Below are 15,479 nucleotides of genomic sequence, written 5' to 3'. Positions count from 1 at the left end.
TAGATTTAACAGCCTGTCAATCAAAGGTGAAGACGGCGCTCAGAGATAAAGTTCAAGCCCAAAGGATTGAACTTGAAACAGGCGACGTCCCAGTTAAGATCTCAACAATACTGCTTCTTCATCATCTTCTCAAAGGCAACTTGGTCCGAAACTGGCTAGAACACAGAAACCGCCGGACTACTCCACTCTCACCTGGGGCGAAACTCTCAAAAAGGCCTGCTGATACCCCGAAATGTACCCGCACCCCCCTTCCCCCCCTCCCACATGTCCCACAAGCCTCCCTTTTTCTAGCACTTCTCCTCAGAAGAAAGACGTGTCGGATGAGAACGCTCCAGCTAGCCGGAATTCCTCCCTCATGAGGACGCAGAAGAGTCGCTGGGGCAAGGCCTTGGAGTACGGCGCGGGACGGGGCACGCAGGTGCGCAGGAGGATCTCCCGTCCAGCTGGGGGTGGGAAATCGGGAACTCCGCTTCCACCTCCCGTTGACTTCCGATCATCAGGCCCTCCAACTCGCCCAGGATCGTCCTCCAAGGGAGCCAACAGGGCAGCCTACACAGATTGAGAGACACATTTACAAAGTTGAGCAACTCTAAAGACGGAGCTTCCTTCTTTCCATAGATGTAGAGATTAGGGGGTGTAGTAATTGACCACACTGACCACACGGTTCCAGTGTTTCCTGCCCCGACACACCTGACCAGGTTCATAGTGTGAGTCATTTTCCCAACAATGGATTTGAAATGAAGTAATTGAGGAAGATCACGGTGACTGAGGTGTATACTAGCTTTCATTATTCATTAATAAGGTGTTGAACAAACTGTTAAGTAATCACAGCCAATTGTTTTTATCCTGACAAAAATAATTGGACAAACTAATATATATTCTATAGTATATATATATATATATATATATATATATATATATATATATATATATATATATATATATATATAGTATATTATTAATATATATAATAATATATTTTGTGGATTTCTAGTACATGAATGTAAATCCTCTGCAGTCAATGACTGAACTGAACTACCTAAACTGTCTGGAACCCATGAACAACCCTGATGGAGTTTCCTCTCTTGAGCTCTATATACATTAGAATTTTAATAAAATTATTCACATGTCCGACAAACACTAGATTCAGAAACCTCTTTGGACCTGTTCATGTAGAGAGTTCACATGAACGGCTTCCTAATGCACATTTAAAGCTTGGAATCAACTCTAGACATTTTATCTCCTTAATTTGTCATGATACGATAAAGCAAAACTGGTCAGAAAGTAAATAATAATGAGATAAATGATACTTTAAGGCTGCAGCACATGAATCAATCAGAGTGTGCTGGGTAATTTTGAATTTGGGCTCAGCTTTTGAACAAATTTAGAATATAGTTGCAGAAAAAAACTTGACAATATAGACTAAATAGAATATATTTCCAAGTTCTCAATAATCGAACTTGTAATAAAAAAAAAAAAAGTGTGAAAACAACATAAAGGTTCTTTTTTTTGACATAAAGGCTTTACCAAGTTCTTCATACTCACACATCTGTATTACAAATAGGGTTCTTTATGGAACCAGAAGTGGTTATTTTATGGCATCATAGAACTTCTGTAGCAACTTTATTTTAAGATTTTAAATATTACAAAAAGGCTAAATAGAGCTGCGAAAGGCAACTTTTGGGGTCCAAGCACAACTCCTGACAGTACAATTTTTAATAATCTGTTTCAAAACTGGTCAGAAAGTAAATAATAATTAAATAAATGATACTTTAAGGCTGCAGCACATGAATCAATCAGAGTGTGCTGGGTTATTTTGAAGTTTTGAACAAATTTAGAATATATTTGCAGAAAAAACTGACAATATAGACTAAATATATTTCCAAGTTCTCAATAATAAAGCTTGTTGAACTAGTTGCTGCTTGGTTAATAAAGTACACTAATAACATACAGGACTAAATTACTGGTTATCAGATTTTAGCTCCTAAAATCAGTCCCAAACATTTCATATTATACTCATCAAAATAAAGGGGCTAGAATTTGTTTTTTGAGCGATGCCATAGAAGAACCACTTTCAGTCCCATAAAGAATCGAGGTTATAATAAATGTGAAAACAAGGTTTTACCAAGTTCTTCATACTCACACATCTGTATTACAAATAGGGTTCTTTATGGAACCAGAAGTGGTTATTTTATGGCATCATAGAACTTCTGTAGCCACCTTATTTTAAGATTTTAAATATTACAAAAAGGCTAAATAGAGCTGCGAAAGGCAACTTTTGGGGTCCAAGCACAACTCCTGACAGTACAATTTTTAATAATCTGTTTCAAAACTGGTCAGAAAGTAAATAATAATTAAATAAATGATACTTTAAGGCTGCAGCACATGAATCAATCAGAGTGTGCTGGGTTATTTTGAAGTTTTGAACAAATTTAGAATATATTTGCAGAAAAAACTGACAATATAGACTAAATATATTTCCAAGTTCTCAATAATAAAGGTTGTTGAACTAGTTGCTGCTTGGTTAATAAAGTACACTAATAACATACAGGACTAAATTACTGGTTATCAGATTTTAGCTCCTAAAATCAGTCCCAAACATTTCATATTATACTCATCAAAATAAAGGGGCTAGAATTTGTTTTTTGAGCGATGCCATAGAAGAACCACTTTCAGTCCCATAAAGAATCGAGCTTGTAATAAATGTGAAAACAAGGTTTTACCAAGTTCTTCATACTCACACATCTGTATTACAAATAGGGTTCTTCATGGAACCAGAAGTGGTTATTTTATGGCATCATAGAACTTCTGTAGCCACCTTATTTTAAGATTTTAAATATTACAAAAAGGCTAAATAGAGCTGCGAAAGGCAACTTTTGGGGTCCAAGCACAACTCCTGACAGTACAATTTTTAATAATCTGTTTCAAAACTGGTCAGAAAGTAAATAATAATGAGATAAATGACACTTAAGGCTGCAGCACATGAATCAATCAGAGTGTGCTGGGTTATTTTGAATTTGGGCCTAACTTTTGAACAAATTTAGAATATATTTGCAGACAAAACTGACAATATAGACTAAATATATTTTCTAAGTTCTCAATAATAAAGCTTGTTGAACTAGTTGCTAAAATTGTGCTTGGTTAATAAAATACACTAATAACATACAGGACTAAATTACTGGTTATCAGTTTTTAGCTCCTAAAATCAGTCCCAAACATTTCATATTATACTCATCAAAATAAAGGGGCTAGAATTCGTTTTTTGGGCGATGCCATAGAAGAACCACTTTCAGTCCCATAAAGAATCGAGCTTATAATAAATGTGAGTGTAAAAACAACTTACAGGGTTTTTTTTGACAAAGGTTTTACCAAGCTCTTTATACTCATACACATCTGTATTACAAATAGGGTCCTATATGATTTTAAACATTACAAAAAAAGCTAAATAGAGCTGCGAGAGGCAACTTTTGGGGGTCCAAACACCACTCCTGACAATACAATTTTTAATAATCGGTTTCAAAACTGGTCAGAAAGTAAATAATAAAGAAAAGTTATTATTAATTACATTTTATTATTATTATATAATTCTATAATTGAGTATTGGGGAAGCAGCAGCTGAAACTTGGGGTCTCCAGACGCCCTGTTTGAATACAATGTCTTCCAATCCCAGGTCTGAAGTGTCCCTGTGCAGGGAAGTGTTATTGGATTGTACCATGGTGGTTACGGGGTGTGTTGGTGCAGGAAAGTCCCCCGAAACATTACTATAGAGAGCACACTGCTTTAGCAGCCTGTTCTCAAGGGTCGGTACACACGCTACCAAACTACTCCGACTGTACGCCAACGTAACTGACAATGCTCAGCGTATTTAGCTCCTAGCATGAGAGGGAGATGAAATACGAAACAGAAGCAGGAAACACTTCCCAGAAATTCCACATTACATGCTGTGAGACTTAAAAACGAGGAGTGTTGGGACTGGGAATGTGTGGCAAATTGATACAATCTAGTTTTTTTTTCCCAGACGGAGGAACAAATCTCGCTAATTAGCAAGCTGATTGCGAATTAGCAAATGTCTTATCACATCCATGAGATTTCATCTAATGAGGGGGAGGAGGGGGGGTAAGAAAGCACACTCAAAGGACACATTCAATAGGCTTCTGTGAAATGGCAGGCATTTACTTAAGAGCACACACACACACACACACACACACTCTCTCTATGCTTGTGTGAAAATGCCAAGGCTTTCGGATGCTACAACAAAAAGGCCGGGAATCAAACGACAATCAGCACTTTCCTCCTAACAGGCCAGCACTAAAGGGGGGGGGGGGGTGGTGGTGGTGGGTGTGTGTGTGTGGGTATCACTGAGATGACACTGACCTCCACGTCCATCAGAAAACCCTTGTTATTACACGGTGCCGGTGACGAGATGAATAAGAGGAAGGCAACAAAAATGACTGATTAGCGGAGGAACCGGGTAGGGTCGGTTTAGAGAGAGTTGGGGGATGAAAGGGGCCGGTTCAAAAAGCAGCGGGCCAGACGTGGAGGACACCCAGCGACTCGTACTAATACACTGCTGCTGGACAACGGCCGAGCTACTAGCACCTCCCCTTTCACTTTAATCATTCATGAACGTTCCCGGCTCGGGCGGACGCAGACGTTTGACTGAAGAGACTGAAATTCGCCCTGGGGGAGGGGGGATAACAAGGGTTGGGGTAGGATGGTGGGGTTGGGGGGTGAGAGATGATGTTGCTGGTGGTTACCTCATCACTGGAATCAGCCAGCTTGGCAAGGGTGAGAGGCAAGCCGCGTTAGGAGAGAAAAGAAAAACAAAACAAAACAGCAAAGAAACGAATAAGCCAACAAATGAAATAAAAACAACAACAACAACAACAACACAACAAGGAAATATGCAGACAAGGAAAAACACACACACAAACAAGGTCGGACATATCGGTTAAAATTCCCGATACTGAGAAATGCCTGTACTGGACACATAAAGGCACATAAAATGAATCAACTTGAAAACTTGACTTCATTTATATATTTTTCACACTTAATTCTGATGGTTTTGATGGTCTTGATGGTACAAGATCTCAAACTACTCAACTATATGTGGACACCAGTGTGCAGTTGGTTTTCAAACACTGGCAGGGTTACAATAAGGATTAGGATTAGTTTTTGATGAGGAGGTAAAGCCAGTGTTAGACTGGTTTTTGGACCTGACTGATTTATCGGTTTGCTAAAAGTCTGATCGAATATTTGGGACGGAAATCAGAGGGGTAAACGGTCATTTAATTTGGGTCAGCAGGTTTACAAACCACTGTTAGCTAACATGCTATCAAAACCACTACAATTATAATTACCATCTAATCCCACCTCGCAACCAAGTCACCAAATTCAAATCCAAAGCAAGTCACGAGTCTACTGGGAGCTATAGTCCCAGTAAAGTCACGAGTCTCTGGGCTATAGTCCCAGTAAAGTCACGAGTCTACTGGGAGCTATAGTCCCAGTAAAGTCACGAGTCTCTGGGCTATAGTCCCAGTAAAGTCACAAGTCTCTGGGCTATAGTCCCAGTAAAGTCATGAGTCTCTGGGCTATAGTCCCAGTAAAGTCACGAGTCTACTGGGAGCTATAGTCCCAGTAAAGTCACGAGTCTCTGGGCTATAGTCCCAGTAAAGTCACGAGTCTCTGGGCTATAGTCCTAGTAAAGTCACGAGTCTCTGGGCTATAGTCCCAGTAAAGTCACGAGTCTCTGGGCTATAGTCCCAGTAAAGTCACAAGTCTCTGGGCTATAGTCCCAGTAAAGTCATGAGTCTCTGGGCTATAGTCCCAGTAAAGTCACAAGTCTCTGGGCTATAGTCCCAGTAAAGTCACGAGTCTCTGGGCTATAGTCCTAGTAAAGTCACGAGTCTCTGGGCTATAGTCCCAGTAAAGTCACAAGTCTTTGGGCTACAGTCCCAGTAAACACTCCTACAGAAAGTGGATGAGGTTCTCCATCACTGTGTTCATCATTAGAACATCTCCAAGTTCTCCTCTCTCATGGAGTCTATTATTATTTAGAGTTCTCCTCAGATCAACACCTGGTTTGGTGGTAAATCAGGGCTTAATGATGGTAAATCAGGTGAACTGCTGCTGCTGCTGCTGATGGAGTTGAACACATCCTCCACGCTGTGCTGGCTGGACTGGGGGGCGTCCAGGAGAAACCTGGAGGAACCGAGCCAGCTCTGTTCTTCAGACTAGCTCACCGACAAGATCTCACTACTTTCTTTCTTCAGAATGAGAAGCTCTTGTTTCTCATTTTTACTGGATTTATGTTCACCTGCATCTGTTGTGATGAGATCTGGAGCTTCTACAAGCAAAAAGTCCCACATTTCTCTGACTGCAGACATTAATGGTTGAAAATAATGAGCTTATTGCCCTTAAAGCCTCAGAACTACAGAACTGCACCTCTAAATTTATCAGTTATCAAAATATTTAGCACCTTTAAATCAGCATCAGCCACAATAGAAAATCGGTCAGGCCCTCCTAGGAAACAATTTTTTTTAAAAACAGAATTGAATAGATATTTAATTTAAATAAATACATTAATTAATAAATAAATAAAGAGAAGGTGGGCGTCTACACAAGCACAGACCATCAAAATAAAGCTTCACCAAACACTCCATCAGTGTGAAGCTGAAGAGCATTTCAGCAATTTTCACACCTCTGGCAACATGAGCATGCATTCATAAAGACAACAGCTGAGTAGAACAGCCCACAGCTGATGACGCAGCTGATCAGAACAGCTCATTTCTCTGAACAACAGGAGAAATGCACTTTCTGCAAAAAACTGGGCACCCCCCCCCCCCCCCATTTCACTCCCACTTCAGGACTTGGCTCTCTACCAGCATTAGAGAACTGCATGCTATGTCATGCCTTGTATTTTAGGGGATTGCTATAATAAACAACACTGGAGAGAGGGGAGAATTTATTATTAGTAGTATTATTATTTTGTAATGCAGGGGTGTCCAAACTTTTGCACAAGACTCTACAGCGCTGCTGCTTTCACACCACGGCAGGAGCTCTCGTCAAACTGCAGTCTCGAAACACATTCCAGAGTCATCCCAAACACATTCAATGATGTTGAGGTCCGGACTCTGGGATGGTCGGTCCGTGGTTGTGAGAACACCAGCAGCTTTATCAGCCTGATTTGAAGAACCTATTAAAGACTTTCTGTAAAGGTTCTTTACCATGCTGAATTACATGCATGCTTCTAGAACCTGTTAGAACCCTTTGTCAGTACTATACAGAACCCTTTTTGAAAAGGTTCTAAACAGAATAAAGTACACAACACGTTCTCCACCACAGGACCACAGAAGAAACATCTCAACCAGACGTTGAACCATTTAAATATTAAAGTATTTATTCTTTGTTATTCTAAGTTCTCACGGTTTTATCTAGAACCACAGCCTTCCCTAAAGAACCCCATCCAAGAAACTGCTGGCAGCCAAAGCAAAGCACAGCAAGGCTTGCGTCTCTTCAAGCACTGGAGTTGCTGCACACACATCCAGAGCGGCCGCATGCTCGCGCACACCCACACACACCCACACACACACACTCGCACTTACACCCACACACAAATCCACACACACGCTCGGGCATAGAAAACGACAGCATGCAGTTGTGTGTCAGTCTGTCAGCTCGTCCCTGCAGCGCACTGGTCAAATTTTAATGACAGGATTTGAGCTGTCTGTTTGCAGTGCTGACATTTCTCCTCCTCCCCATTGTTCCCTCTCTCTCTCCTCTCTCTCATGCACTCTTACTCTCTCTCTCTCTCTCTCTCTCTCTCTCCTTTTCTTCTATTTATCTCGCTTTCTCTTCCCAGAAAGCTCACCTCATTTGAATCCCCTGATTTCACATGATTTACATGAGGATGCTCGGGATAATTATTGCCTTTCTATTTCCAGCTTGGCAACATACAGGGTATAATTTAACACTCTCACACACTCACTCACTCACTTACACACACACACACACACACACACACACACACACACACACACACACAATCACACACGGATACATCTTCCAGATGAGAAAAAGCGAGAAATATATATATAGAGGGAGAGAGAGGATAAAAAAACTGACTGAAGGAGAGTTTGGGCAAACAAACCAGATTTCCGAGTGTTTTTACTTAAAGAATTCTGGCGTCGTCGGCGTCCTCTAACGTTCGCTCGCTCGGAGCACTCGCGGAAAAATAACGGCCGCACTTGACATTTTAATACAGCTGGAAAACACACTCAGCCCGTTTACCTGCAAACAGCGAAGAGTTAGCACACACACACACACACACACACACACACACACACACACACACACGAGAGCAATCAAACGAGTGTGTGTGTTTGGAGGAAAAGACTACAAAGTTTGGGAACGCTGGCAGCAGAACTGCCTTCCTGCCTTATGAATATATATGGTGCGTCTACAGCCGGGGTCGGACGTTTACACTGGCTCATCATGGATATGAATGTCACGGCAGAATTGGGCTTTTAGTGTTTTCTGATCACCGACTGCTCACCGAACTCTTCCTTCTCTCTCTCGGAGAGTTTTGAACAAGTAGTAAACACACGTCTTTAACAAGTTTAAGGACGTTTTTGGCGGTGTGTCCGTCATCTGCCTCTCATGTATAGTAAGGGTTCTAGCAGGTTCTAGAAGCATGCATGTAATTCAGCGTGGTAAAGAACCTTTACAGAAAGTCTTTAGGTTCTTTAGACCTTTAATAGGTTCTTCAAATCAGGCTGATAAAGCTGCTGGTGTTCTCACAACCACGGGCCGACCATCCCAGAGTCCGGACCTCAACATCATTGAACGTGTTTGGGATGACTCTGGGATGGTGAGAAAAGCCGGAAAAAAAGCTCCAACCACTGGGATGAGTTTTGAGACTGCAGTTTGACTAGAGCTCCTGCCATAGTGGTGTAAACATACGTCTTTAAGAAGTTTAAGGACGTTTTTTACACTACAGCTCTTTTCCGGGCCCGGGAGCGCTTGCTCCGATAGTTTGGTACCGATGGTCAAGTGTGAAATCCGTTTCCCAGCCCAGGAACGGCCCAGAGCACCAATCGTGGTCTGGGGTTCGCTCGAAGTGGACTCTAGTCTGCTGCATGTGTGGGAACGATTCGCTTCCAGCTCTATGTGATTGGTTTATTTTGTCACATGACCGCTTCGACTTATCGCCTGCATGGACGCCTGCTAACAACCTGAGCTGCTGGTTTGTAGGTGTTTCTGCAGGGTGCAGTGCCATGACCCCAGAAAGCGCTGCTCTTTGCTGGTTGAGTGCTCCAAGTGTATCTAAGGAAAATAAGCAAAAGCAATCAATGGAGTAGAACTTCCCTGAAGGACTTTTGGAGGTTCTTCTGTCTGAAGCTGTGGAAGAACCTCCGAAGGTGCTTTGAGGAATCCTCAAGAAAAGGTTTTTAGTAGAAAAAGGTTCCTTGAAGGTTCCTCAAAGTCCCTTAAGAGGCTCCTCCACAGTTTTAAACAGAAGAACCTCCAAAAGTTCCTCAATGAACTGAACCTTTTGCCAGACTAGCTCAGAGAAGCGATGTTGGAAAAGACGCAATGGATCAACGGCTCGTATGATACTCGTCTCCGCCTCTCGCCGTGTCTAACTGGTGGATCGGTGTGTCCGTCATCAGCCTCTCATCTAGAATTGCTGGATTTGTGTGTTCATCTAAGTTTCTCTTGGACAAATGAGCAAGAGGTAAACCTCTGGTAAACCCGTTTCTAGCACCACAACAATTCGTCCACATAAGTGAAGGTATGTTTTCACAAGAAATATGAAGAATTTCTGAATTTTCAGGTTTAAGGTCAGATTACACTTCACACAGTGCTCCAGGTCACATGGGGTCACGTTACAAACAGAGATCCAAGATCATTCTGAACATTTTGATATGAAACATGTTGAGGATCTTCTAAGACTTAATCAACATTAACATGCCAGTAGAATCAGAGCCCTCCACTATATAAAATGACTTAATACAAGTGAAAACGTTTAAAAATAAGTTAATAAAATGATTTTATTCTCCGAACAATCTTGGAACTTAACTAGATTAGAGAGAATTGAACTTGAGCTTGTATTTGATGCATACTTTCATAAAAATGAAGAGAAGCCTGCTCTGGAAATTCCAGGTATAGAAAATGTTTCCAACATGGCAATTCCAGCAAAGTTCACAGGAATCAAACCGACAGCCGAGAGCATAAAACCGCATTCTATATTTAAGCCTCCACCCACCCTGACGTCTATCTGTTCACTGTAGCCGTGCGACGGGCTGCTAATGCCGCGTGGTAATGTATTCAGGTATACTGGGCAAAAGGACAAACACTCTTCAGTCTGATTCAGAGCAGAAACCCACTTTTGTAATTACGCATAATAATGCGGTTAACCCTTTAAACTCCGAGAAACAAGAGGAGGCTCCACATGTACATACGTTTAAATATACAACCTTATGAAAAAGATGAACAGGGACACATCTGACTGCAGAATATTCAATTCAGTGCAGGAACAGTAATCCTGCTTAAGCATCAGTGCAGCAGTGCGTCCCTGCCGAGGATATCAGCTCATTTACACTTAAAAAATCAACACTACAGCTAATTTTGGAAGATGTAGTGACTGTCAAATCCTCATATCTCCATTTATGTTGTTGTTTTATTAATTAATTAATTTATTTATTTTTAAAATGAGAAACTCCTTTCTTCACACTATGTTGACGATGTTATGATAAACAGGACTAACACAAGTGGTCCCAAATTATTATTTTTCTAAATCTGCTTCATTTACAGCTACATTGTTCCAACATTTCATGTACATGCACACAATCCTATGGAAATGTTTGGGCAGCCCTGGTCAAATAACATGCATTTTTGATTTAACTAAAATAATTGATATTTAATTATATAAAATTAGGTTAGCCAAAGAAATGATACATTTAACATTTTATGTTTTTTGCCAATGTATTTGCAATGAATGTAATTGATTTGAATTTGTGTCTAAAATGTGTAGAAAAAGACAAAATTAAGATAAGTTCCTGTGGATTCACCTGTATATATACACACACATATATACACTCAGCGGTTAGAGCGCCAGGCTATCGATAACAGGGTTGTGGGTTCGATTCCCGGGCTTGGCAAGTTGCCACTGTTGGGCCCTTGAGAAAGGCCCTTCACCCCCTCTGCTCCCCGGGCGCTGGAGTTGGCTGCCCACCTGCTGCTCTGGGTGTGTGTGTGTGTACTCACTGCCCCTAGTTCACTAGTGTGTGTGTGTGTGTGTGTGTGTGTGTGTGTGTGTGTGTGTGTGTTCACTGCCACAGATGGGTTAAATGCGGAGGACACATTTTGCTGTACAGTGACAAAGACGTGCACCTTTACCTTTTATATACACATATACATTAATTGCAAATACATTACAAAAGAAAAAAAACATAACATGTTAAATGCATCATTTCTTTGGCGCTAACCTAATTTTATATAATTAAATATAAATTATTTTAGTTACATCAAAAATAAATGTTATTTAATCAGGGCTGCCCAATCTTTTGCATAAGATTGTGTGCATGTACATGGAAAGTCGGAACAATGAATGTTATTTAACCAGGGCCTCTATATATACGTGTGTGTGTGTGTGTGTGTGTGTGTTTATTTATTATTATTGTTATTATAGTTTGTTTGTTTATTTTTTTAGAAGTTCTGTCATTTCCAGACTTCCTGAAGGCCTCAAAGTTCTTTGGATCTCACCATGATAACAACACTGACTTTATCAAATCAAGAGCAGACCACTAAATGTCTAAGGTTTAAATAAGACTTCTTCACAATCCTCTCTAATCATGTTCTGATGTTCTGCACCTGATTCAAAATCTACACATTTGAGGTCGAAATAAATGTGGAGGTGTTTAAACCTTTTCTGTACAGATTTTTCTTTTATATTAATTAGACATTTCTTAAGTTATTATCTCCATCTCTTAATAATATTTAAATGAAGAATGTCCAGATGAATATTTGAACATTTACAGTATTGTTTTCACAGGGTATCCATACTTTATCACATGACTGTGTGTGTGTGTGTGTGTATATATATATATATATATATATATATATATATATATATATATATATATACACACACACGCCTTTATGATGCAACAAAAACTCTCTCTCTCGTCATTAAAAGTTTCTGCAGCTCTTCAGACTAAACAGGCTGTTTTTGCCTTTAACACTAAATGAACTCAGATTTGTGATTGCACTCATTCAGGAAGTCGGCTGGGCTGAAACACTCCACATAACAGCGTCTGGCTTTCCATGATTACGGGCTCTTTAAGGGGTTAACCATGCAGGTGGGCAGCCGGTCGGGTTAGACAGAGCATTAGCAGTATGAATGTGTTAGCTGTTCTTTTCTGGTGGACAAAAGGAGAACTAAGAAACAGGTCTGCGATGGAAAAACCACGTAACGTCCAGGATATTTCATTTCATTTCATTCATCAACAGGCTTCCCTCAGCCCAGCGGGTTCGGGTGCGAACGTGGGCCGTGTATTGTCCTGTATTGTCCTGTATTGTCTTGTGTTGGCCTTCAGACCTTACAGTACATCAAGATGCCATTCGGGATTCTAGACGTCTAGAAGAGCATCGCAGAAGCTATTAAACCAAAGTTTTGAGGAGTTTCGTAACCAAGGAGAAAAAAAAAAGTTAAATTGCCATCAAACAAAACAAGCCGCTTCCATTTTTCCACGTGCAAAGACGAAGGTGTGTGTGTGTGTGTGTGTGTGTGTGTGTGTGTGTGTGTGTGTGTTTGTTCCCCCCGCCTCCCTTTTAAACAAGCAAATCAACCAACGTGTTCAATTACCTCTGTGTCACATTAAAGCACACTAAATGAAACCCAGACAGCTGCTCCGTTTAATTAATTTCGTTAATTATGACGAACAGCTAAAAACAGCTCCGTGCCAGGGAGAGAGTTTATTTATTTATTTATTTATTTATTTCATTGATTTTTAATTTATAATTTTTTCTCTATCAGTTCGGTAGCGAGCGCGCCTCCATTCAGACGTCTGGAACCACTTGTGATTATTTATGACAGATTTAAAGAGCTCATATCAAGGAAAACGGAATTTTGCTTGTTTGTGTTTCTTCAGTAAGAGTAGTAAACTTTTTAAAAATAATTAATTAACTAATATATATATATATATATCCCACCTCCAAATATGGACATAAGCTCTGTTTCTCCAGTTATCAAAATTTTTACCACCTTAAAATTATTGGCATTTTTATTTATTTTATTTATTAATATAAATAAAAAAACTAACAAATAAATAAATAAAGAGAAGGTGGGGGTCTACAAAAGCACAGACTGTCAAAATAAAGCTTCACCAAAAACTCTCCAACTCACCAACTTTTACAGATCTGGCAACATGAGCAGGCATTAACCCCTGAAACCCTCGAGATTTCATATTAAGGGCTGTTATTCATTAACTACTGTCAGTTACTCTGTACTTACAGTATGTTACTCAGTATCCACTGAATGAATTATTTATGCTGTCTCTCGTTGTTATGAATTATTTAGTATCCACTTGTAACTACTCAGTATCTACTATAAATATTTAGTATCACTAAATATTTATTTATCCATTATAAATTATTTAGTAACCACTATGAATTATTTAACATATTCTGCACAACTAATTTGTGTCTAATGTCATTTGAGGGTGAGGAGTTAGGGAATGGGCCAATATACAGGCCTTTAGGGTTCAAAAGCATAATAAAGGCAACACCTGAGTAGAACAGTCCACTAGGGCTGCAAGAACAAATCGATAAAATTGATAATAATGGCTTATTAAAAGTGTTGGCAACGAATTTCATTACTGATTTATGTGTTACTCGCCTTGTCATATCTGCTTACGTCACCTGTGGTGCTTCGTTTATGCTGGAAAAAAATAATAAATAAGAGCAAGCTGAATGAAACGAGCCGGAGCGGAGAAGAAGTAAATCCAGTCCAAAAAATGAAACATGACCAACGCAGAAAAGGTTCGGCTTAAATCCTCAAAAGTGTGGGAGCACAGTCACTACAGTATCCCGAGTTTGTTCTCACTCCAATACAGTGCAGTGTTTCTCCAAGCAATGCACTTATTTTTCCTTATTATTTAGTTTATTTTATTTTTAATTTATGAATAAATTTGATTTAATTTAATAATTTAATCTAGTATTGAATTATTGGATGCAATTATTTCCTGTGCTATTCAATGTTTTGTTTTTAAATAAAGACATATAAATGTATTTTTAATCCAATTCATCGATTAATCGAAAGAAGAAGAAAAATAATTGCCAGATTAATCGATTATTAAAATAATCTCTGATAGAAAAAAAGGGAAGGTAATTTTTCATCAAATGTACTTTTTAGAAACTTTCTGCAAACTATTTGGAACCAATTTCAATGACTTCAGTGACGGTTGCTTCTCTGGCTGGACTGGGAGCATCCAGGAGAAATCTGGACCCCTGCTCTGTTCTTCAGACTAACTTAACACCTCAGCTACTTTCCTTATATATATATATATATATATATATATATATATATATATATATATATATATAGTAGATTCAGGCTTCTGCAGGTGGTGTTGCACAAATATGGTCGGGCTGTGGGGTGCATGATGGGATTCATAGATTGAGACAATGTGGCAAAAGGACTGATAGCATTTGGAGGGACCGTAGACCATAGTGTGAAGGAAGGAGCTGAATCTGCAGGTGTGTGTGTAAGCTTATGGTCATTCGGGTCTACCAGCAGTGGCAGAAATCCCAGCCTACAGGAAAGTCTCCTCATTCTCGTCAACCCTGAGCAGAAGTGAGCAAAGGCCTCTTCCGTGCATCTTTGCTCCATGTGTTGGTGTTCTGCAGTTCCTCTGTGGAGTGTTTCTTTCTGAAATTTGTGATTAAGGACCTGCGTTGATGTCTAAAAGTAGTTTTGCCTGGAAGCGAAGATATTTTTATTCACAAGCTGTGAAACACCCTCCGTCAGTTCTGATGAGACTTTCCTGTTGCCACTGCTGGTAGACCTGTATGACCATAAGCTTCCATTCACCTGCAGATTCAGCTACTTCCTTCACACTATGGTCTTTGGTCACGCCTATGGTTAACTGTATCTGCTTTGCCACTCATTTTCCACACATCCAACGAGACCCTCCCTGCACTGTACCTCCTCCTCTCAATCTATGAATCCCGTCATAGCCCCATCGTCCTTGTGCAGCTCCATCTGCAGGAGCCTGAAGTTACTACCACCTTAAACACTCAAGGTGACACGGGGAGCTTATAGCTTGTTGTGACACGCAATGACAGCTCACAACAAGCGCACTGGCAAGCATCGCACTGACGGTGGGAGAAGGGGCACCATCCTACCCACCCAGAGAGAGCAAGGCCACTCATGTGGCTCACATCAATCCCTCTGCGATGCTGCCCACGCTGGGACA

At 40.2% G+C, this 15,479-nt stretch overlaps 1 protein-coding gene across 1 annotated transcript in view; it reads right to left on the bottom strand.

Annotated features, from left to right (window-relative positions):
- Positions 1-267: 267 nt before the first annotated feature.
- Positions 268-15,479, bottom strand: part of rab3gap1 (RAB3 GTPase activating protein subunit 1) — an 82,043-nt gene continuing 66,831 nt past the window's right edge. The window contains exon 24 of the mRNA XM_072686542.1: positions 268-549. Coding sequence (XP_072542643.1) covers positions 301-549 — 249 coding nt within the window. The 3' untranslated portion in view covers positions 268-300. The remainder of the gene's footprint in view (positions 550-15,479) is intronic.

This window comes from Salminus brasiliensis, chromosome 8, assembly GCF_030463535.1.
Source record: "Salminus brasiliensis chromosome 8, fSalBra1.hap2, whole genome shotgun sequence".
Classification (NCBI taxonomy): domain Eukaryota; kingdom Metazoa; phylum Chordata; class Actinopteri; order Characiformes; family Bryconidae; genus Salminus; species Salminus brasiliensis.
This window is presented reverse-complemented; position numbering and strand designations above follow the sequence as displayed.